The 24,123-nt window shown below is 40.6% G+C and overlaps 1 protein-coding gene across 1 annotated transcript; it reads right to left on the bottom strand.

Moving 5' to 3' along the window:
• Nucleotides 1-3,428: 3,428 nt before the first annotated feature.
• On the bottom strand, nt 3,429-22,290 carry GRPEL2 (GrpE like 2, mitochondrial). Its single transcript, XM_081321641.1, has 4 exons — nt 22,100-22,290; nt 11,579-11,735; nt 7,250-7,331; nt 3,429-5,420 (listed from the first exon to the last, which is right to left on the bottom strand). The coding sequence occupies exons 1-4, from the start codon at nt 22,186-22,188 to the stop codon at nt 5,053-5,055; spliced, it is 696 nt and encodes a 231-aa protein (XP_081177767.1). The 5' UTR covers nt 22,189-22,290; the 3' UTR covers nt 3,429-5,052.
• Between the last annotated feature and the right edge of the window lie 1,833 nt (nt 22,291-24,123).

Genomic DNA, 24,123 nt, shown 5'->3' on the forward strand with positions numbered 1-24,123 from the left:
TTAACCAACTTGTTCTAGCCTCATACATACATACAAGCCAACATGTAGTTTATAGTCTGATGTTCATGTAGATCCAACCCCTAGGATCTCCCCTTCAGATCTCCCCCGGCACTACTAGAACTTTTGCTTTTGCCCTGGAATTGTTTTTCTTAAAATATCAGGAACCTTATTTGTATAATTACAAATTACAAAAACTGATTTATTAGTGAACTGCTTTGTAGGATTTGTATCTAAAAAGTGGGGATATAAGTAATCTCTATAGACACGTACCTATGTGTGTGTGTATATATATATATATATATATATATATATATATATATATATATATATATATATATATATATATATATATATATATATATATATATATATATATATATATATATATATATATCCATGACTCTTATTTTCCTTTTAAGTAAGCAACATTACACAAAGTGCAAAGGGGGCATTGCATAAGAAAAGGAAACAGCTACATCTTATTTATAGCAGCAACATTCACTATTATGTCATTCTCTTGTTTTACTATACACATTTCTTAAATACTTTTCCCAACTCCATCCAGCTTCCATTTCTCCTCCTCCGTATATCCAGCTCTCACTTCCATAGAATTAAGTGGGCTGAAGTATGCTTTTATGTGTAGTCATTTTTACTTCTTAGGAAAACATTCTTCACAACAAACCATATGCCATGCAATATCTTTCTACCAACATTTAAAAAATTCTAGATTCATCAACTCATCTTGGGAAACATTCCAACTAGATACACAAATGTATCCCTTTGCTCTAAATTTTCACTTGTTTATGTAAAACTTGCAGTTGTCTACTCAATGACCTTGGTCTTTCATAAACTAATTTTCAGTTAGATGTTCCTAAGTGCATCCAACTTTGTACCTGCAAATCATTTGGGCTCTCAGCAAAGAGCATTGTTATCTGCATACCAAAGTACACACATACTCACTTCCACAACCCACACACTTCAGATATCTCCACAAGCAGTCCTGAACAAATGAAAGAACATCGCAATCATGCCATACTCTGTGTTGAGCTATTTGCTACGGTAAATGTTCTCATGCATGCTTTATTTTCATGCACACTTTTCTTCCCTCATATACCTTTATCACAATCAGCAGCCAACCTTTCCCTCCATGTTTGCACATATCATTCCACAATTCATGCCCATTAATTTTATCATACTTTCTCTAAATCAGCAATTATACAATTGTTTTCTTTCTCACACTCACTGTTTACGTTGTGAACAGAAATCTGCCTGGCACCTTCCTACATAAAGCTTTCCTAACTTCTTTAGCTAAGGATCAAAGGAAACTGGTCAGAATCAAATCCTTCTAATAGCAGAAAAGCAATTAACAAGCAATTTCTGAAAGTGATTAGAACCCAGTAGCCTTTTAAAGGTGTCAACCATGATTAGAACAATATGGCTATTCCCTTCTCTTAAGAGCTGTAAACCCACCAGAGACTGCTATCTTGAGCACTTGTGGACAATTTCAAGTCCTCTCCTTGTCCAAAGAGGAATTATGAAGAGCCAGTCTATTTGCTGCTTTTTGGAGAGCAGTCTTGTTTGCCATTTCTTCCCTAAGGTCTTTAAGTTGTATTCACTCTGCTAAGCCTCTCCCCCACCCCCCACTCCCAAAACAATTTATTTTTATCAATATCATTCTGCATGTCTTTGCACCTCGTAACCTTAATCATTTCTTCCTTTGGAATGGTTCTTTTAATTACATTCTATGTAACTATGATATTCTCTCTCTACAAATAATGCAGTAGCTTCTTTTCATTACTTTTTCTGCACTGATCATTGTCTTAAGTGTATTTTTCCCAGTCATTCATCAAGCATATATTTTTTTTCACACTTTGCAGTTTTTACTCCATGCACTGCATAACAGTTCTTTTCCTTCTGTTCTAAACAACTCCTGCATGCTCATTCCCTACATCAATTCTGCTGGAAGACTAACAGTATCTCTATAAATTAATCTTGATTCCGGATGACTCCATAACAACTTCATTTCCTAGCAACATTAAGGAAATGAGTTGTCATCACCTCCTTTCAGAGCATTTGCCCAATTTCCCAATCTGGTTGACAACTGGAATGGCTTTGATCTCCCATCCAAATACTCTTGGTGTGACCCTTCTTGTTTTATATCAATCAAGGCAATTGGGTGCAACCACTTGCTGTTTCAATGAATAATAGCTGAATCAGAAGTATTGTCCTGTTTGCAGTAGAATAGAATAGAGCTGGAAGGGACCTTGGAGGTCTTCTAGTCCAGCCTCCCGCTCAAGCAGGAGAATATATGCCATCTCAGACAAGTGACTGTTCAGTTTCTTCTTCAAAACCTCCAGTGATGGAGCACCCACGATTTCTGAAGGCAAGCTGTTCTACTGGTTAATTGTCCTGTTAGGAACTTTTTCCTTAATTCTCTCTTTGATCAGTTAGATGTGTTTAGTTTTCCTATTTAGAAATCCATTCTTTTTTTCCTCCATCTCAGGCTCTGTCATTGTATGGTTTGGGAAGGAGAGCCAGAAATATATGCCAAAGTATGGCAAATTCACATTATATCCGGATCTATCACATCATTATGGCTGACCAAAGGATTCAGTTATTGCATTTCTTAACTTCGTCAGTCCTTTTGTTATAGAGAAACTGGTATACTAGTATGTTTGTTAGTAAATAACCCTCCTGAGGTGGCTTTCCTCCCTACTCCTCTGGACTAACACCAGACCAACCTATTGTATGCACAATCATGACCATCAGTGTTTGTTCTGTGAACATCTTGCACATGAAGTGGAATTTCTTCATTCAACTTCACCCAAATATACTTCCTATTTTATTTATTTATTTTATTTTAATTCCATTTATATCCCGCCCTTCTCCGAAGACTCAGGGCGGCTTACAAGCTTAGCAGTAGCCTTCATTCTATGTATATGCTTGCTTATTAGGGCTTTCACACACACCCCAAGCGGCATTATTACAAAGTCAGCTTAATTGCCCCCAACAATCTGGGTCCTCATTTTACCTACCTCGGAAGGATGGAAGGCTGAGTCAACCTTGAGCCTGGTGGGATGCGAACCTGCACTAATTGCAGGCAGCTGGTGTTACTTAAGGAGGCATTAGCCCACTGCTCCACCAAGGCTCTTACATAATATTGGTCTTGTTCAGTCTTGAGGCCATGATTTGGCTAGCTTTATCCTATAAAACACTCAATCCTTCTAAAGGCACTACACACCCATCACAATACTATGCTGCATAAAGGTCATAGTGTTTTTCCCTCCCTTTCGAGTTAAGGATGTTCAGGTGAACAGTCTAATATGGGCTTATTCTGAGTTGAATAGCTCCATAAAGCCAGGTCCCATTTTTGTCAAAGCTCACGTTCTCAGGCTTGATCATTAATTACATTAAATTTACTCAGTGATTCTGTAACTTTTATTTTTTTTTAGAAAAAGACTAAATTAAACATAAAACAGATGATATCTAATTTCTAAATTAATATTTTTCTCAGTAACATCTGCGTATTTATTATCCCAAAATTGAAAAGGGCCAATACCATCCCTTTTCATCATTGGTGATAATATGTCAAGCTGTGCTGGAAAATGGCAGCAGATTCATCTGCAGAATTATTAACAGTTCACAAATTATTCTTACACTGCTGTTCACTGGTTCATCTAATCCAGTCATTGTTAGACAGTACAGTACATAGTCCCAAAGGAAGCTCCTTCACAATATAGTTACAAGAAATTCTACAACTTGAAATATTACAAACTGATCTGCTCCATGTAAGACATGTGTTTTATACTAAGTATTGATTTTCCCTCTTTAAAATGCTACATTTAGAGGACTTTTATTGAATTAAGCCAATTTACGAAATGTGGAAAATCTTGATGGAGAATTTGTGAGGTTTTGGACTAGCTAGATCATAATGTGGAAGACCAAATTCAAAATTAATTTAGAGCAAAACAAATTAATAAATTATTTGGCTGGGCATAATAAACTCCTGTATTACTCAGTACCCCAAAGAGTTGTTCATCTTCAAAACACACTACAGTTTTTAAGTAGCCAAACCATTCTTGTAAGATAGACAGGTATCATATCCCTGCTTTAAAAGCAGCTTCTCGAAAAGTTCAAGAAAACAAAAATTATATTTACGAATCCATTTTCACAAATAATTTAGGACTGAGAACATACTTTTACTGGCCAAGGCACTCAGGGAAATTTTGAGATGCAAAACCAAATCTAAGAAACATTCAGAAAGAAAAGTGTTGAAGCTTCAAACCACATAGACGTGGCACATACGTGCTCAGGTCACATCAAAACACAAATGTCCAAGTACAGTTAAAAACAGGTTCAGAAGGAAGGTAGTCTTGGACTTAAGTGGCTAAATGGTGCCTTCTGGAATCTTCTCCAAAACATGTTCTTGGCCAATTATAAAAGAACCACAGAGCTGTCATTGTCCATATATTTAAAGGTGAAAAATCCATTAGTCTTGTATTGCTTAAGGAGAATGTTTCAAATAACACATGAATAAAAACATAAATGGAAAAAAGAAACCAGATTGAAATAAGAATGACTCTGGGTTACTGTAAATAAAGCTCAGATAAAATGTATACCACAGATTATAAAAAAGCAAAATGGGAACAATAGCGTGATTAACAAGCAGATTAAAAATAAATCTCGGAGGAAAGGCTTTTTTCAGAGAACAGGTTCCAGTTTTAGTCACCGTTGAATAGACCTATTGAAATCAATGGGATTTTACTGACTGACTTTTCTGTGCATTGTTGGAACGAATCCTACATTCCTTTTAATGCGGGCTTAAAATTAACAAAAATAAAAGTGACCACCACTCCTTACATTTGTGACACAATCGAAAAAAAATATCTTTACACAACAGGAAAAACTTGCATTCAATAACTACATCTTGAAAGGGAAGGCCAAATTATCATGCCAATCCTGAGAGACCAGCAAATCATACCAGAGTGGCTTAATAAATAAAGCAGCAGTAATGATGTGGACAAAAGAAATAAGTTCATAGGATCCCAATTACTAAGATGCAGGTTCATCACTTTCTTGAGATTCTACTGCCACACCTACATGTGCATGTCTGATAGTGCGGCCATGAAGTTTATAACCATCCAGTGTCACTAAAGCCACAGTGCCTGGTTGCATATCTTCTGCCGGCACATGACACACTATTTCATGGTCATAGGGGTCATATCTGCCACCAATGGGGTTCATTTTTTGCAGACCGTGTTTAGTAAAGATGCTTTGTAGTTTGACTTCTATAAGAGTCAGGCCTTCACAGATCTTATTCAGGGCCAGAGCTGGGTCATTATCTTCCTCTACAACAATTTCCAAGGTTGTATTCAGGATATCTGCTACTTCTACCAGATCTCTGCAGAAACTTTGGATGCCTGCAGACACAAAGGGAGGCAAAAAATCAAGATAACAATAGTTAAGGTGGATAAAAACATTTTGGGATCTTGGATTATCTAAATCAGGGGTGTCAAACTCAATTTCATTGAGGGCCGCATCAGCATTGCGGTTGCCCTCAAGGGGCCGGGTGGGTATGGCCAGGGTGGGTGTGGCCTACTGGGTGGGTGTGGCTAGAGTGCGTATGGCCTACTGGGTGGGCATGGCCAGCTCTGCATCGTTCGCATCAAGGGTGCCTATGGGGGGCTGGGCAGGAGTGGGACAGATCTGAGGGTCTCTGGCAGAAGGAGGGTCCCTGGGCCAGGGCCAAGGCAGTGGGGGCCGTTCCCTCACTGTTTCCAGGATGGCTTCGCGGGCCACATGAAACCACTTCGCGGGCCGGATCCGGCCCCCGGGCCTTGTGTTTGACATGTCTGATCTAAATAGAAGGACTTCCTGGATCTCAGGAGCAGTCGTATTTATGCTGATTCGATTTGATGCGTCCACCAAACTGTAAATCCAGACATGCTTGCATCAGTAGAATATATTTCTTTTAACCTGTAAAGAGCTGCTCAGTCACAGCAACTATCTTTTTTAAGTAGGTTTCACTCTGTTGTCATCTTCAGGTTGCTAATGAGTTAACCCAATTGTTTCACACTCCATTTTATTTAGCAATATGGAGTAATAAAATTGTATCACATAGTCTGACCCACAATCTCCAAATAATCATTTATTAAATTTATAACCTGCATTTAGAGCCTTGGTGGAGCAGTGGGCTAATGCCTCCTTAAGTAACACCAGCTGCCTGCAATTAGTGCAGGTTCACATCCCACCAGGCTCAAGGTTGACTCAGCCTTCCATCCTTCCGAGGTAGGTAAAATGAGGACCCAGATTGTTGGGGGCAATAAGCTGACTTTGTAATAATGCCGCTTGGGGTGTGTGTGAAAGCCCTAATAAGCAGGCATATACATAGAATGAAGGCTACTGCTAAGCTTGTAAGCCGCCCTGAGTCTTCGGAGAAGGGCGGGATATAAATGGAATTAAAATAAATAAATAAAAAAATAAAATAAAATTTCATTCTGGCACTCAGGACTGTGAACACAACACTCTCTTCTATTTTTTCATAACAACAGGCAGGTTTGTCTGAGAGAGGGTAACTGGCCCTAAGTTACCCAGTAGGCTCCCACAGTTGACAGGAAATTTGAATTTAGGCCTCTATACTTCTACTCCAATATCTTACTGTGCTGTGGTGGTGCAGTGGTTAGAATGCAGTACTGCAGGCTACTTCTACTGGCTGCCAGCTGCCTGCAGTTTGGCAGTACGATTCTCATCTGCTCAAGATTGACTCAGCCTTCCATCCTTCCAAGGTCGCTAAAATGATGAGCCAGATTGTTGGGGGCCATATGCTGACTCTGCTGTAAAGCACTGTGAAGTGGTATATAAGTCTAAGTGCTATTGCTATTACATTGCACTGAGATGGTGTTTTCACTGCAGCTTTAATTTTTAACCATTATGTTGCTTTACTGTGTATTTTGTTGTTTTATTTCACTTGACATTGTAAACTGTTGTGTAATAAATATTAGGAATCACATTAAGTATGGAGAATCTAAACTAGTGGAATCTTTTTCTCTCTCTTCAGGTTTATGCTGAAGTTAAAACATTGCTGGACTCCTTCAATGAACAGAAGAGGTGCTGGACTCATGTGAGGTCCAAAACATTTCTTAGGAATGATTTTTCAATACACGCACAGTCGTAAGAAATACTAGTGAAGATACATAAAGCCAGCACTGCATTAAGGTCTGGCACAACACTGGCATGTCTGTTTACTTACCAAAAATCTTAGCATCCTCAACAAACTTTTGTGTTCTACGCCTGACATTTTCAGAATCCATTAGGGCTCTTTGGTATCGTTCCTACATTCAGAGGAAGAAGCAGAATCAGGCAAAAGAATTCTAATCCAAGTAACAGAGAATGAGTTCTCCATATTGCTGCAAAGAATATTTAATGCAGCTTGGTCAGACAGCTTATTCATACAGTAGGCAATAGATTTGTTAATTATTGGGGGGAAAAAGTAGACTGGTACAAAGCCATGTTAGTAAATATTACCTTGATATCTATTTGCCCTACAATTTCCACTTCTTCTGGCGGCATATGCCACCTGGCATTTACAAAACTGACAGCTTAATTCCTAGATAGGGAATGCATGGCCCTGAATTAAACGGGATCCTCCTGAGAAGAGATGCTTACTTTAGCATATAACAAAAGAATATATTCCCCACAATTCCTCTTTCTCTAGGTTTCACCCCCATAACCGCTCCTTCTCCAGGCTTCAGCTCTTTTTAAAACTGTAGCTGAGTTTCGTAAACTAAAAATAGAGCAAAAACCTCTCAAGAAAGGCCACAATCTGCAAGAAGCTGAAAAATAAATAAATCCAGGCAAGCGAGAAGGGACCTTTAGCATCAAGCATTAGGTTGTCTTAGGAAACAAGCAACAAGCTCAGCTAGAAATTCTGCATGAGGTGAATTATTTTGATTGGGTATATTTTTTTAATTTATTTTCTCTGGTGTTTATTTCTTTGCACAAGTTCCGTAATTCTGTGTTGTTTGCAATTTGGACCCCCTTTGTAGCGGTTAGCGGCCCTAAATAGGAGAACAGCATCACCTTTGCTACAAAGTTCCTCCAAAGTTTCCATATGAGATTTGAACTTCTTCCCTTCCCTTCTTCCTTTACTCTTAACTGCCCATCTCCCTCAGAGAGGAGCTCTGGGCAAGTTTGCCATTCATTTGCCACTGAATGCTTCCTTCTGACTATCTAAAGAATTTTTATTTCTCTTTTGCTGTTTTTCTTTCACAACAAGGCTTAATTTTTATTTATCACTTACAAGATCTCCTAAACCAGGGGTAGGCAACCTCGGCTCTTTTATGACTCGTGGACTTCAACTCCCAGAATTCCTGAGTCAGCACAGCTGACTCAGGAATTCTGGGAGTTGAAGTCCACGAGTCATAAAAGAGCCGAGGTTGCCTACCCCTGTCCTAAACCAAAGGACAGAGAAGGAAAAGTTCATTTGAGCCCCATAGCTCCAATACTGTAGAGGCAGCAAGTAACGATACATAAATTATTTCATTTTTTTTTCTCCATTAAATTTGCCAGAAAATAATACAAGGGTGTGGGGTCACTATGTCTTTTGCATGTTGGGGATGTGGGGGGTGGCCCTAGATGAAGCACTCCCTGGAAGATATGGGGTGGCAGCATGAATCACCAATCACTATACTAAGGTTGAATTGGGCTGCAGTGTGTAGATCTGAAGGAGGCTTGGAGGAGGTGGTTAAATCTTCCTACTTTTTATCCTATGGGTTTAGCCTTACCATTATAATCATACACGAGAAATAGGTTAAAAAAAGGACCATTTAAGAGACCCCAATCTTATAGAAGAATGGACTCTTAAAGTTTCTGACCTGGCGGAAATGGCAAAGATTTCTGCTTATTTGAAAGATCATTCGCAAGAACGTTATATTATGGAGTGGAAAAAGTGGATTGATTATATCCAGAACAAATATGGGACTAAAAAGTTTCACTTAGCATTTGAATAAGTGTTTTTTTCTTTTTTTAATGTAATATTAGTACTGTTTGTAGTCATTTCATATGAGCTAGAGTGCGATAGACTCAATAGTTTATTGTTGTTAGCATATGGTTGTTTATGATTGTTTTCTGCTTTTATACCTTGTATTTAGCTCTGGGAAGTCGGGGAGGGGGGAAGGGGGGGAGGGCTAGGAAGGGGTGGGCGGAGGGAGGGTGGGGGGAGGGATTGTTAAAGACAAAATGTATTGTAAAACTTTTCAATAAAAAAAATTAAAAAAAAGAGACCCCAATCAGTGGGTCCTTGAAGTCAAATAAGTAAAATTTCTAAGTTTTAATATTTAACACAGTAAATATTATTAGGTATGAACCATATAAACCTAGGCTTTGGGGGGCGGCTCAGTTATTTTTAAGAATATAAATGGGTCCTGAGAAAACCACTGACATAGATCATCATTCAACTGTTATGCAATACAACAGCAATAACAAAATTGGAAAAATGAGAAAATGGGGCTCTTACATAAATTGTTTCTTACAACTGTGATACAAGGCGTGCCAGAAGAAAACATTATTGCCAAGGTAATAGACAGCAAAGTTATTTAAAAGCTATTTCAGCAGCCTCAGCAAATAGCATGGGTGGGTGATCTAGAAAGCTAAGCAGAGTTGAGAACTCCACTTGTGTGCGCCAAGAAAAGGGGTAAGGATGGAGAGAGCGAAAAATAAAATAAAACAAAAGTTCCAAAAGGCAGTTCTTCTTCATCATGTCAAGAAACTTGCTTGGAAGTATCCTGTAAGTGTCCAGGAGTCAAGCTTTAAACTCTGCAGACTTCTTCCTCACTTGCTGCCCAAAAACAGTAGTTGGACTTACCATGGAGTAAGTCACTGGAAGATGGCCAGGACAAGAAAAGGTTAACTCCGCCTCTTCTAGCTAGAAGCTGGACTTAAGACTTCTTGTCCCATGAAGGAAATTTCTTCCCTTCAGTCACATGTATTGACTTCCGCTGAGTATGGTTCAATTCTTCCTTTACTGTATATTCCACTATATTGTTAAGACACATGGAGATGGAAGAATGTGTAACTGTTAGTGAAAGACAAATAGCTCATATCCTAACCCTGCTTAGTTTCCTAATCCTCTTCTATATAGGGTGGGATTTGTCAGTTCCATCTTCCAGTGACCAGAGAGATACACCAGAGAAAACTCAACTACTATTCTTGCTCATTGGAGACAGTTTACAGAAAAATGACATACTACAGCAGTATTCCCAATAACAATTTAGCATCAAATAAGTTGAATGTATTTATTTTATAATGTTCCACCTGGATAGCTGTGTCTTTTACAGAATTGCTATGAAGGAAGGAAAGAGGCTGTCTCTTGCCGGTTGTATACACCACAGCAATGTGTTTTCCAACTTGAATGCCAAATGTAGAGTGAGAAATTTTGTATGAGATAAAGGTGGTAGTATTTTTGTTCTCCACCATATAATTAGTAGATTCTTAAGAACTCTGCATCTATTTAGTCCAAGCCATTTTGTTTTATAGGCTTGGCTGGATTTGGAATGATTTTGAGAAGTACAATTTTTTAGTGCATAATGTAATCTGAGAACTGATATTCAGAACGATGGAAAAATCTAGCTATAGATTACTTGGGTCATGAAACACATGGATAACCAAGGGTGTCCTTAACTTCCCAACCTGCAAAGCAGAGAGAAAAGACCTTCTTCTAGATAAGCAGTGGCCTTTGCTCATCCAAAAAACAGTTTAAGCAGATGCCTGTCTATGCAGCATAACCCTCTCTCCAATCTCTCCAACTACTCTCTCTTCTTGGATCTCTTAGTATCCTTCATCTCTCCCACTAGCATCCTGGTGGAGTAAAATAGTTATCAAATGGGTTCATTCCTACTGTGGAATGAGAAGCCGAACATAGCCAAACTGATCTTTGGCTATTTTATTTGGAACAATGTATTTATAATTCATGTTCAATTTCAGATGCAGCACTATTAAGCTTTAGTCAATGACAAATGTTCTATATCCATGGTGGAGAACCTATGGCACGCATGGCACAGGTGGCACGCAGAGCCCTCTCCGTTGGCACGCGCGCCCTCACCCCAGTCTTAGGCCTTCAGCTGGGTTTTATAAAATCTTTTCGCTTTTGGCCCGTGCCGCCATGTGCAAAAAAAAAAAAGGTTCAATCAATCAATCAATTTCAACTTCTTGCAGGAAAAAAAAAAGATCTCACAAAGTTGGAATTGATTGATTGAACTTTTTAGTCCCACCCAGTCTGCTATTACCGCCGCACCCACACCCACCCAATGGGCTATGCCCATCCAATGGGCCACGCCCACCCAATGGGGCACGCCCACCCAATGGGGCACACCCACCCGGCACCCTACAATACATAAATGGGTTTTGGGTTGCAGTTTGGGCACTCAGTCTCTAAAAGGTTCACCCTCACTGTTCTATATGGTTCCATGAATTACAAAAAATACTTTATATAAGTTATAGGGCTGAATCTTTTAAGAAAATGCACAGAAATTTAGAAGTGCAGTCCCTTATTCAGGATATCAAACTAAAAAAAGTTACTTACTGTTAAGACACGGAGTTGTTCTTCTAGCTTGATGGTCTTATGCTCTAAATTTCCCCCCCTCAAGATCTGTCTAGGTTCATTCTGAGGATCTTCTGGGCCACAATCATCCCCTGTGCTCTTTTGTTGTGCAGCGGTACTGAAGGCGAAGAGCAAACCTCTGAAACAACATAAAGACCAAAAAATGTAGAGAAACATACTTTTGCAAAAAGCCTTTCCATTTCATCTTTATTTTAAAAAATAAAGATTCACTTATTAACTGGGGTGGCTGCAAAGCTTTTGGATTGTATCAAGGGATCTAGCCTTAGCATTGTACTACAAGTTAAGGATATTTTTGTTTACTTTTTTGCCAATCTAAAAAGGACTTATTCACAGAATTAGATTAAAAAATGAATAGCTAGGCACATGCAACTTAGTCTGGAAACTTGACTCAGGTTTTCCTTGTTTACAGATAGTACTCCATGATTATCGAAGGACATTAACTACTATGATAGTTTTTGCTTTCAGTAAGGAAAACTCAGTTTTGCCACTGTTTCTTTGTGTGTAGAACCACACGTGCAGTAATGAATAGGCTCTGAATCCTTTTCATTATCAGCTGCAGCAACGTGGGAATCCTTATGATAAATAGTCACATGGGCATTTAATTAGATGTGGTAATGTTATTTGGAATTCTAATTTCAGTTTCCTCAATGATCCTTTAGATGCTTAGATATTGCAATTCAGCTAATGATAACTGGGTGGGGCAACTGTTTTTTTTAAGCCCATTGACAAGTTATGCTAATAATTTGGACAATAAGGATAGCAGCAAGTGAGCTTGTGGAGCCAGACAATTAATAAGAATGCAATGTGGAATGTAGTTCAGACTTCCAGCCAATCTCTCCCAGCCTACAAAATCCTTAGCTTTTAGGATTTTGTTAATTTTATTTCTCTTCCCCAGCCAATTTTTAAAGGGAAAAACAAACAAAAAGCATTAGTAAAGGTTATATTCCACACTCCCTCCTCCCCATTACACATATACACAGTTATACTTCCACCTGCTGCTAACACTTTACTATTAAATAAAAATTTCCTCAAAGCAGAGGCCTTTTAGATAGTCATTCATATCCTTATCATCTCATGACTGGATTATTGCAATGTACTCCACATTGGACTACCTATGAAGACCATCCAGGAGCTACAACAAGTTCAAAATGCAGCTATGTAAGCAGCAACCCATAAAGTTGCATTGGTTGCCTGCTTGCTTCCATGTGCAATTTAAGGTGCTGGCTATCACCTATAATGTCATTCAAAACAAAGGGCCTGGTTGTCTCAAAGTCTGCCTATCTCCAATTATTTGTGCCTGCTAGAGTACATTCTGGCAGAGTGGATGTGCTCCAGGTTCATTCATTTAAGCATGCTCATTGTGTGGCCCAAGAAAGTGTGTCTTCTCTATTGCTACCCTCGCCTTCTACAACAGAACCCCACTATATATATATATATATATATATATATATATATATATATATATATATATATATATATATATATATATATATATATATGTATGTATGTATGTATGTATGTATGTATGTATGTACGTACGTATATGTATATGTATATGCAGTGCTTTTTTTGTAAAAGAAAAAGGTGCCGGAACTCACACGTCATACAACCCGCCTTGCCTACGCTACAAGGTTCCATCCCAAAAAAGGTGCCGGAACTCCGTTCTGAGCGTTCTATGAGAAAAAAAGCCCTGTGTATATGTATATGTATATGTATATGTATGTGTGTGTATTCACTGTCAAGAAGTCTTGTATGACATCATGCAAAGCATTGTAAAGTTAGTTTTTTAAAAATTATATATATATGTAAGTGACTCTTAGAAAACGTTTTGGCATTTCCTTTCAGTTCTTGAGGGGTTTTTTAGGAAAGGAACTGCCAAAGATTTCCCCAAGAGTCACTTACATATGTATATAATTTACATATCAAGTATGCAATTATATACTCATTTAATACAGGTAATTCTTCTTTAGTGCCTGCCTCATACAGCGACTGTAGTTATAGTGGTGGTGACAAATTAATTTTGTGACCAATTCTTGCAAAGGAAAGCTGAAGTAAGATCATAAGCACAGTTGCAATTTCACTTGCTTTGCTTAACAACTGAGTTGCCAATCCCAATTGTAGTTGCTAAATGAAGACCGCTTGTGCATGAATAAATCTCCATGGACAGAAAAGGAATTTTCTTTTGAGATATTTAGTATAGGGGGGTGTACACTGCATGGCCCATGGGCTGCATGTGGTCCTGGACAGCTAGAAATGCATTCCCACAAGATCATAAATTTTAACATTTTATAATTATATGCAGCCTAAGATAATTCTTCACTCAATGCGGTACAGATAAGTCAAAAGGTTGGACAGGTCTGACTTAATAGATGCTTGGTCTCATGCCATATAATAAACTGCAATGGGAGTTTACCACCAGGGAGTATTTTGCGTTTTATTTTTTTCCTGCTTTTTCCAGAAGCATATTTTAATTCATAATTAATGAAAACTAGTTAAATCGACTAAAATCTTAAACTTGACAAATTAACAGATAAGTAGGATTCCCGATCCCTTGAATTATCTTAATTCTTAGCACAAAGGCCCCCTTCTCAGCCGTCTCATTTGAAGGAAGGCATAAAAGCTAGAGGAGGACCGTATGTGCAAGCCACATTTCCTCTCCACAGGTTCAGGCAAACACATGAATGAGGCTTAGATTAGTGAGGCAGCCACTTATCTTTATCTTTATTAGACTTATATACCGCCCTTCTCCGTAGGACTCAGGGCGGTTCACAAGGTTTTTAAAATAACAATACAACAATTACAAAAATTAAGAACAGTTAAAATGATTACATTTTAACTTACGGGAGCACCTGCCGCCAGCATTGACTTCCCTTTGTCCAGTGCGCTCCCACAGAGAGGGCCTCCTTAGGGTGCCGTTGGTCAAAGAGTGTCGACTGGCGGCCCCCAGGGGGAGGGCGTTCTCTGTGGGCACGCCAGACCTTTGGAACCGTTTACCGGTGGAGCTCCGGACGGCTCCCGACCTTCGCTCCTTCCGACGTGACCTAAAAACATACTTATTTGAACAAGCCGGCCTGGTCTGATGGGTTTGGGGTTTTTTAATATTAACTGTATTAATTTTATTGGAATTGGGCTGTATTATTTCTTTTTTAACTTTTGTATGTTGTATTTTTACTATATTTGCCCTGTACACCGCCCTGAGTCCTTCGGGAGAAGGGCGGTATAGAAATTAAATTATTATTATTATTATTATTATTATTATTATTATTATTATTATTATTATTATTATTATTATTATTTTGAATAAATATAAAAAATATAAAACCCCAATTAGAATCCAAGTAAAACCCCAATTAATACTCTCAGTCCAGGCCAGAAAGCTCAAAGAGCCAAGTCTTCAGGTCCCAACACAAGCTTAAAATAAGTTCACAAACATTCAGAACAGCTCATCAATCTCCTCTCTGAAACAAGCTGCCCTTTAAATGCTTACATTTTCTCGCTGGCTGTTTATATCTGAACACAACTGCACATGCTGTTTATTGCGTGACAGTGACTATGAATGAGCAGTTGCCAAAAACTTACTTAAAGCAAATCACTGTCTAGACATGCACTCTTTTATCAGCTCAGCAAATTCTGCAGTGCAACACATACCTGCTTAATTTATAACACTTCTTGCTTTTTTCAAATTAGCAATCTTCTTCAGTCTTTAGGGCCAGATCCTAAAAATACTTAATGAATGAATGAACCTTTATTGTCAAAGTACAACCATGTATACATTAAGATTGGCCTCCCTTCGTGCCCCCACCCCCAAACTTACAGTGACACAAACCCTCCATCTTATTACACCATGTGAGCTAATTGCACAACGCACCGGCCTTGCAAGTCAATTATGCATAAAGTTTATAAAATTATTTCCCATTCAAAAGCCTAACAGCCCATGGATAAAAACTGTTCTTCAGCCTGTTGGTACGGCTGGCTATACTCCTATATCTCCTACCCGATGGTAGGAGAGTAAAGGGATACCGTCCAGGGTGTGAGTCATCCCTGAGAATTTTCCTCACTCTTCCTAGGCAGAGAGCCCTGGCAATGTCATCCAGTGGTGTCAGGGGACAGCCCACAATGTCTTGTGCTGTGCTCACCACCCTCTGTAATACTTTCCTGTCCGCGGCTGTCAGACCAGCATACCAAACCACAATACCATACGAGAGGACGCTCTCTATAGTAGACCGGTAAAAGAGGGTCATAAGTCGTTGTTCTACCCTGTTCTTCCGCAAGACCCTGAGAAAGTGAAGTCTCTGTTGGGCCTTTCTGGCCACCTGGGTTGTATTAAGTTTCCAGGTCTGATCTTCGCAGAGGTAGACTCCCAGAAATTTAAAGGAGGAAACTCTCTCCACACAGTCCTCCCCGATGTAAAGTGGGGCAGGTTCCTCCTTTTTCCTCCAGAAGTCTAGCACCATCTCTTTCGTCTTACCGATGTTCAGGTGCAAGTTGCTGTTACAACACCATATGGTTTTTGTACCTCCGCCCTGTATGCTGTCTCATCCCCACCTGTAATAAGAACCACCACGGTAGTATCATCTGCAAACTTAATTATCGCAGTGGATGGGTCGGATGACACACAGTCATATGTGTACAAAGAGTACAGGTAGGGGCTAAGCTCGCAGTCCTGTGGCAAGCTGGTGCAAAGCTTCAGGGAGGTGGACAAAGCAGACCCGACCCTCACTGTTTGTAACCAGTCCCTAAGAAAGTCTTGAATCCAATCGCAGATAGAGGGGGAAAATTTCATGTCAGTCAGCTTCTCGATGAGAATGCTCGGCAAAATGGTGTTGAAAGCTGAGCTATAATCAACAAAAAGCATCCTGACATAGCTTCCAGGTTTCTCAAGATGACTTGCTACAGAGTGTAAAGCAGTAGCTATGGCATCGTCTGTCAACCTATTCCCCCTGTAGGCAAATTGATGTTTATATATACATAAAAGAGCTGCCCTGTGTCTTTACCTGGTCATATGTATCAGGAGCTAGAAAAACCTGTCTAAATGGTGACATATTCAAGTTGCATTACTTATCTGAGCCTTGGGTGTGAACCATAGTTACAAGAAAAGAAGGAAGGAAGGCAATTCTTAAGGGACTTGCCTGACTGACAACAGCAAGAGTAGGACCACTGTTTTCAACTGAGTCTGAAAAATTACTTTGTCAGAGTAACAAGTCAGATATTCCAAAACATTAAATCACAGTGAGCACTCTTGTGTTTTTAATTACCACAGCACTTCCAATTCTAGAACAGATTCCTGTACAGTGCTGTGCTCTGTGTGATGAGGCTATCGTTAAAAAGAATACAAAAGCTTCCATTGATTCAATAGGGTTAGTTCTGACTGGATGCTTCTAAGTATCAGCAAACCATTTAATTTAGGGTTCAATAGAGGATGGTGAATTTTTGATCTTCTGAATTTTAAAAATCCAAGTTGGAAATCTCAACAGTTGATTCCTTCTGTATGAGTCTGCCCAGGAATTGTTTGTTCTAGAAGCCCTGCTTCAAGCATTCTGCCATCAGACAGACAATGGGAATGAGTAACTGGCAGAAAGCCTTTTAATTTGATCAGTAATCATCTCCAAGAGATAATATATTTGATACACTGGGGTGAACATCCTCAGTAAAATTGAACAACGTACCCTCAGAATGGTGTTGAAATCTAAGTTACTGGGGAATGGACATGTCTTTTGTAACATAGATATTTGCACAGTTGACATAAGTCTATCACATGCCAGGTATTTGACAATCCTTTACTAAGTTCAATGTTTAACTATAGAATTTGCTGTAAAATCATTTACTTACATATAGGATAATTAGTTTGCTTTTTTGCTACTTTGGTTTATTCATCTATGTGTCCAAGTATTTATCCCTCAAATATGTATAGTCACCCATCAAACAAACCACAACTCTAGGCAGCACACAACAATTGGATAACAACACTGATAAAAACAAGAAATATAAAATCCAGATTAAAAAATATTACCATAAAAGCAAATAAATAACATTGCTCAACGAGAGGATAAGAAAAGTCTCTTAGCAATGGAGGCACCTAAACATATCTCCAGGTCTCTGGAAGCGCCAGGCCTGATGACATAGCCTGTTCTTGAGGGATTTTGGGAATGTCAAAAGGGATGGACCTAATCTAATTCTGAGGAAGAGGGAAGAATACTCCATAAGACAGGAATCATGGCAGAGAAGACACATATACATATACTGCGTGTGTACATACATGGGATTTTCCCCATTTGTAATTAACAATGACACAAACATGTCCCTACACATTTTTTTTTGCATGGCTCAATGATCTTGCCTTTATTTAGTCCTTGGCCCATGAGCTAGACAGGCCTTATTTATCCATAGCAGCATGTTCATCTTATTTTAATATCATTTAAAGACATCAAAATGTTTAAAATCTGCTAAGTTTTATGTCTGGTGGGAGCTCAGGTGAAACAGAGGGAACAGAGGCAGGAAAAGGATCAGCAAATTTCATGCCAGTATAATATTGTTGTAGATAATTGGATGGCACTATAACTCAGCACTCAACAAAAGCCCCTAAAAATTGTTTTCTCATTTATAAATTATGCTCTACATTAATATGCACAGCTTGCTTACCAGTAATAGTTGGTATTGCAGAACAATGGAGATGGTGAAAAATATAGTGTGTCTTAACCTACCTGAACAAACTCAACAACTATTCCAAAGATTTAAGCCCAACTATTGGAACTTTTTAAAACTCATGTTGATCATCGACAGTATTTTAAATGTTTTGATTGTGAACTTGGGTTCCAAAACTATTTCATTTCATTTATTATATTTGTATACCGCCCTTCTCCTGAAGGACTCAGGGCGGTGAACAGGGCACATAAAAAATACAGAATACAAAAATTAAAAAAAAGAATTAAATAAGAGCCCGAGCTAAAAACAGTAGAATAATATAAAAATCCCCAATAAAAACCCCAGCACATCCCCCATCAGGCCAGGCCGGCTTGCTCAAATATGTAGGTCTTCAGACCGCATCGGAAGGAGCGAAGGTCAGGTGCCATCCGGAGCACAACCGGCAGCTGATTCCATAAAGCCGGGGCGCCCACAGAGAAGGCCCTCCCCCTGGGGGCCACCAGCCGACATTCTCTGACCGGTGGCACCCTGAGGAGGCCCTCTCTGTGGGAACGCACAGGGCGGAGGGAAGTTGACGCCGGCAGCAGGTGATCCCCGAGGTACTCCGGACCCATGCCATGTAGGGCCTTGAAAACCATTACCAAAACCTTGAACCCTAACCAGCTGCCTGCAATTAGTGCAGGTTCGCATCCCACCAGGCTCAAGGTTGACTCAGCCTTCCATCCTTCCGAGGTAGGTAAAATGAGGACCCAGATTGTTGGGGGCAATTAAGCTAACTTTGTAATAATGCCGCTTGGGGTGTGTGTGTGAAAGCCCTAATAAGCAGGCATATACATAGAATGAAGGCTACTGCTAAGCTTGTAAGCCGCCCTGAGTCTTCGGAGAAGGGCGGGATATAAATGGAATTAAAATAAAAATAAAAAATAAAAATAAACCTCTCATTTCAGAGATCTATGTTACTATTTCCAGCCTGAATCCTGATATTCTAGCCCCACCCCCTCCTTTATCACTGTATTAAGACCATTTGCAATCAGAAGTGTTTTGCCTTCAGAGAACATATAAAATAAATGTATATTATTAATACTATTCAACAAAAATATATACTCTACATAAAACAAAACATGTTCTTATTCAGTATTAAGCACACTCCCACAATATAATCAAATAATTCATCAAAAACTCCTACTCTCGTTTTTACAGTATAGCTATTTAAGTTTCTGAATAAATGTTCAACTGGCTGAAAGCTTTGTCCCTGTTATCTAAAGATTAAATCATAGCAACTGGAACAAACTTTGTTAATTTGAGATGTTTTGTTGCACATCCAAGCAACTTGATCAGTCAAAGCAAAGTTAGGCAGAGAGTCATTGGAATGTATCAGTTCTTGCCACACCAACTTCAGGGGTTTCTTCCCAAATTGCTTTGCTTTGCATGATGAAGTTGCTCAGAAGTTTGATCCAGTTGCTATGATTCAACCTTTAGATACCTTTGGCCTGGATGAGTCTTCATTGAGACTTTTGTCCATGTTATTCTAATATTAGTACCAATGAAATTAAGTGTCATTTTAAATATTTATGTTAATCAATTAATTTTAACTTTCAAGTATACAGTTAAAGAGAAACCACAGACTGGAATAGCAACAAAAGAGATTAGAAGGTTCTATGAAGAGTATCATAATGGCTGCTCTAACCAGCATATTCAGAGCATTTGCCTGCAAACGACACTCATTTGGAGATCAATGTTACCTTTGTATCATGGAGTAGCTATACCTCCCAAGATATTTCTGAGCATATTAATCCTAATAGCATACCTCCAGGATTTAATCTACCCCAACACATATGGGTGACATACAACAGAATTAGAACGACTCATGGGGTGTGTGCCGATTCTCTGTATAAATGGGGAAAGACACCTTCAGCACAATGTGATTGCGGGGCTCCCTGACAGACTATCCAACATATAGTGAGGGAATGCATTAATAGAAGATACCCAGGAGATTTTAAGGACTTCCTCTGCGTAACAACGGCAGCTACTGACTGGATCTCCAAACTCGACATTAAACTCTGAAATGTTATTTCTGTTTTCCTCTTAGGTTTTATAATTGCTTCTTTTTTTAAAAAAAAGTTTTAACTGTTCTAACTTGTAAATATGAAGTGCTTTTAATTCTGTGTGTGACCAGCCATACACGCTAAATAAATAAATTTGTATCACAAGGATAACCTTAGTCTTTTACATACTATACCTTCACTATACCTGCCTTGGTGGAGCAGTGGGCTAATGCCTCCTTAAGTAACACCAGCTGCCTGCAATTATTGCAGGTTCGCATCCCACCAGGCTCAAGGTTGACTCAGCCTTCCATCCTTCCGAGGTAGGTAAAATGAGGACCCAGATTGTTGGGGGCAATAAGCTGACTTTGTAATAATGCCGCTTGGGGGGGGTGTATGAAAGCCCTAATAAGCAGGCATATACATAGAATGAAGGCTACTGCTAAGCTTGTAAGCCGCCCTGAGTCTTCGGAGAAGGGCGGGATATAAATGGAATTAAAATAAAAAATAAATAAATAAATAACAAATAACAGGTTTAATGTTTAATATTAAGATTGTGTTTGGTTTGTGAGCTGCTCAGAAAACTTGGAAGCAGCTTGAAGACATGTGGTAGAAAAACTCCACAGCCTGGTCTTTTCATTGAAAAATCTCTTCCTCCCCCACCCCAAGTCGATCCTCCCCCTCCCCTCCCCAATCTCTTCTGCAGGGAATTCTCCGGCTTTCAGGCAGTTTCTGAGATAAAATGCCAGAAGTGGTGGAGGAGGTAAACGTGGCAATTGGGGGGCTCTAAACTATTAGCTCGTTTAAAGCGTGCCGGTAGAAAGAAACAAGCCTGTGCGGAGGGAGAAGGTAGAGAAAGAAAGGCGACACAAGACCACGTGGGGCGGGAAGAGTGATTTCAGACGCGTTCACTTCTGGCTCGTAAACTGCAGGGAGTCACGCGAAACGAACCTCGCCTCTCCCCACCCACACGGAACAAAATGGCTCTTTCACCCGATTGAACAAGAGGGACGGAGCACAGCCTTGCTCTTTAAAAGCTAGCGACCCGCCGATCTTCGCATCCATCTCAAGAAAGGCCATCTTAGGGCAGGGGTCTTCAAACTTGGCCCTTTTAGGACTTGTGGACTTCAACTCCCAGAATTCCTCAGCCAGCTTTGCTGGCTGAGGAATTCTGGGAGTTGAAGTCCACAAGTCCTAAAAGGGCCAAGTTTGAAGACCCCTGATCTAGGGAGTTGCAGCAGCATTTCAGCGCCCCCCCCCCAACGACTCAGATCCACCTGCATTTCCCCCCCCCCCTTTCTCTGTAGAGGAGGAGGAGGAGGAGGAGGAAACTCAAGACAAGTGAACCCAAATTTTCGGGATGGGGCTGCTTTTTTGCAAAAAGATGCAGCCGGGAGCCAGGACGCGCCCGCCTCCCCCCCCCCCCTTAGCGCTGAAGGCTGGATGCCATTCCTGAGCACAGGCGGAAAAAAACCACAGCGGGGGAAATCTGGGAGGCATGGCCTCGCGTTTCTCCCGAGAGCCGCAGCGGGGTGGGCATCCAAGGGGAAGCGATTGAAATCGAAACATCCTCCTCCCGGGGAGCCTCGCTCCGGAGACCCTGTCTGCAAATAAGCACGCCAACAGAGCTGCGCGCCCGCCCCGTCCGCAACCTCAGGCACGCCGCCTTCGAACCAGCGGTCGGCAAGAAAAAGCGACTAGCTTTATTTAGCCCGTCCGTCCCGGCGCGGTGGAGGAGGAGGAGAACCGGTCCGAAAGCCAACGTCCATTGATAAAAGAATGACTTGGGCCCCTTTACCTGTTGGAGTGGAACGGAGGGTAATTCAAGGGGAGCCAAAAAGGGCTCAAGCAACGCCGCGCCGCTCGCACAGACCTGCCCGCTGCCATTGCCGTCCCCTCCCGTCAGACTGAACAAAAAACAAGAACGGACCGCGGCTTTCCAGACGCTCACGGGAGAAAATGAGAAGAAATCGAACGACTACAACAACCGGCGGCCACTGCGCCCTTGAATGAAAGCCCAGACTGCAAGTCCCGCCAGGCCTCGCGCTAAAAAGTGCTCCGCCTTTAGGGCGGAGACTTCGTGGGAAGGAGGAGGATGTTAGGTTTAGAACGGGGGTAGGCAACCTCGGCTCTTTTATGACTCATGGACTTCAACTCCCAGAATTCCTGAGCCAGCTTGGCTGGCTCAGGAATTCTGGGAGTTGAAGTCCATGAGTCATAAAAGAGCCGAGGTTGCCTACCCCTGGTTTAGAATGTTAGCAGGCGAAAGTCGGGCTGGTGTGGTTTCCTCTTCAGCCAAATCAGAGGAATATTGCACGGGCGCCTTCCTGCTGGATCGGTTGGAATACTTTCCCCGGTTTCGACATACATTATTTTTTTAATAGGTGAACAGTTTAATAACCAACGTAATAAATCCACAGGAATGTTAGCAGATTGGTTTCATTAAACAAACCTATGTTACGTAATTACAGCTTTTTATAAAAACTCTTAAATTACAATACAGATCTAACAAAACCCATTTCTAACAAATTGGCACTGTAAACCAAATTGAAATAGGCCACTATAAATAGTTTTTTTGTGTGGAGAAATATCTGACTTACAAACAAGTATACTTTTTTTGTTTTTGAAAAAAGTGTGATATGGCTTTGTGTTACATCGCAAGGTAGCAACCCAGATTTCTCCCATTGGTCTCTAGGTTAGACATAAAATTTTCTACTACAGGGTTTCTGTTTTGTTTTTGCATATATGTATGGATGGGTGATTTGTGTGTATATACGTAATTTTCATACATAGTTTGTGTTGGGGTGGGTAGACATATTGAAAGTTCCAATTACATACAATGTCAGAAAGCCAAAAAGAGAACTTGTAAGATAGTTTAATCAAGGTACAACACCAACTTCATGTAGGTAATTCATTTATTTTATTTTATTTTATTTTATTACATTTATATACCGCCCTTTCCCGAAGGACTCAGGGCGGTTTACAGGGTAATTAAAAACCAAAATACAAAAGTTAAAAAACCAAGTTTAAAAAATTAAATTTATCCCTGTATAAATAAAACCCCAGTTAAAATAAAATTAATCCTCAGCCTGGGCCAGAGAGCTCGAAGAGCCAGGTCTTCAGGTCCCGGCGGAATGAACGGAGGTCGGGGGCAGTCCTCAGCTCCACTGGCAGCTGGTTCCAAAGGGCAGGTGCCCCCACTGAGAAGGCCCTATCCCTGGGTGTTACCCGCCGGCAATCTCTTACCGGTGGCACCCTGAGAAGACCCTCCCTGTGGGAGCGCACTGGACGAAGGGAACTTGATGCCGGCAGCAGGTGTTCCCTCAGATATCCCGGACCCAAGCCATGTAGGGCTTTATAGGTCATCACCAGCACCTTGAATTTCACCCGGAGGGCAACCGGAAGCCAATGCAGCTCGCGGAGTAGAGGTGTTACATGGGAGTATCGGGAGACCCCCATCACAACTCTCGCGGCCGCATTCTGCACCAGCTGAAGCCTCTGAGTGGTCCTCAAGGGCAGCCCCATGTAGAGAGCGTTGCAGTAGTCCAAACGGGAGGTCACGAGCGCATGAGTGACTGTGCGTAGGGCATCTCGGTCCAGATAGGGTCGCAACTGGCGCACCAGGCGAACCTGGGCAAAAGCCCCCCTGGTCACGGCTCCTATATGGTCTTCAAAATTGAGTCGTGAATCCAGGAGGACGCCCAAGTTGCGAGCCCTATCAACGGGGGGTAACACCTCACCCCCCCATCGTTAGAGATGGAATAGTCTGGTTGACCCGAGATGCCGATATGCACAGCCACTCAGTCTTGGCAGGATTGAGAC

This window comes from Vipera berus (genome assembly GCF_964194415.1).
Source record: "Vipera berus genome assembly, chromosome: 2".
NCBI classification, from domain to species: Eukaryota; Metazoa; Chordata; class Lepidosauria; order Squamata; family Viperidae; genus Vipera; species Vipera berus.

Excerpts from the sequence above, each read along its gene's own strand:
- GRPEL2 (XM_081321641.1), bottom strand. The coding sequence starts at position 22,188 with ATGGCAGCGGGCAGGTCTGTGCGAGCGGCGCGGCGTTGCTTGAGCCCT. Across the intron at positions 11,736-22,099 it reads CCTCCGTTCCACTCCAACAG|AGGTTTGCTCTTCGCCTTCA; the intron begins GTAAAGGGGCCC and ends ATGTTGTTTCAG. Across the intron at positions 5,421-7,249 it reads TGAGGATGCTAAGATTTTTG|GCATCCAAAGTTTCTGCAGA; the intron begins GTAAGTAAACAG and ends TTGTGTCTGCAG.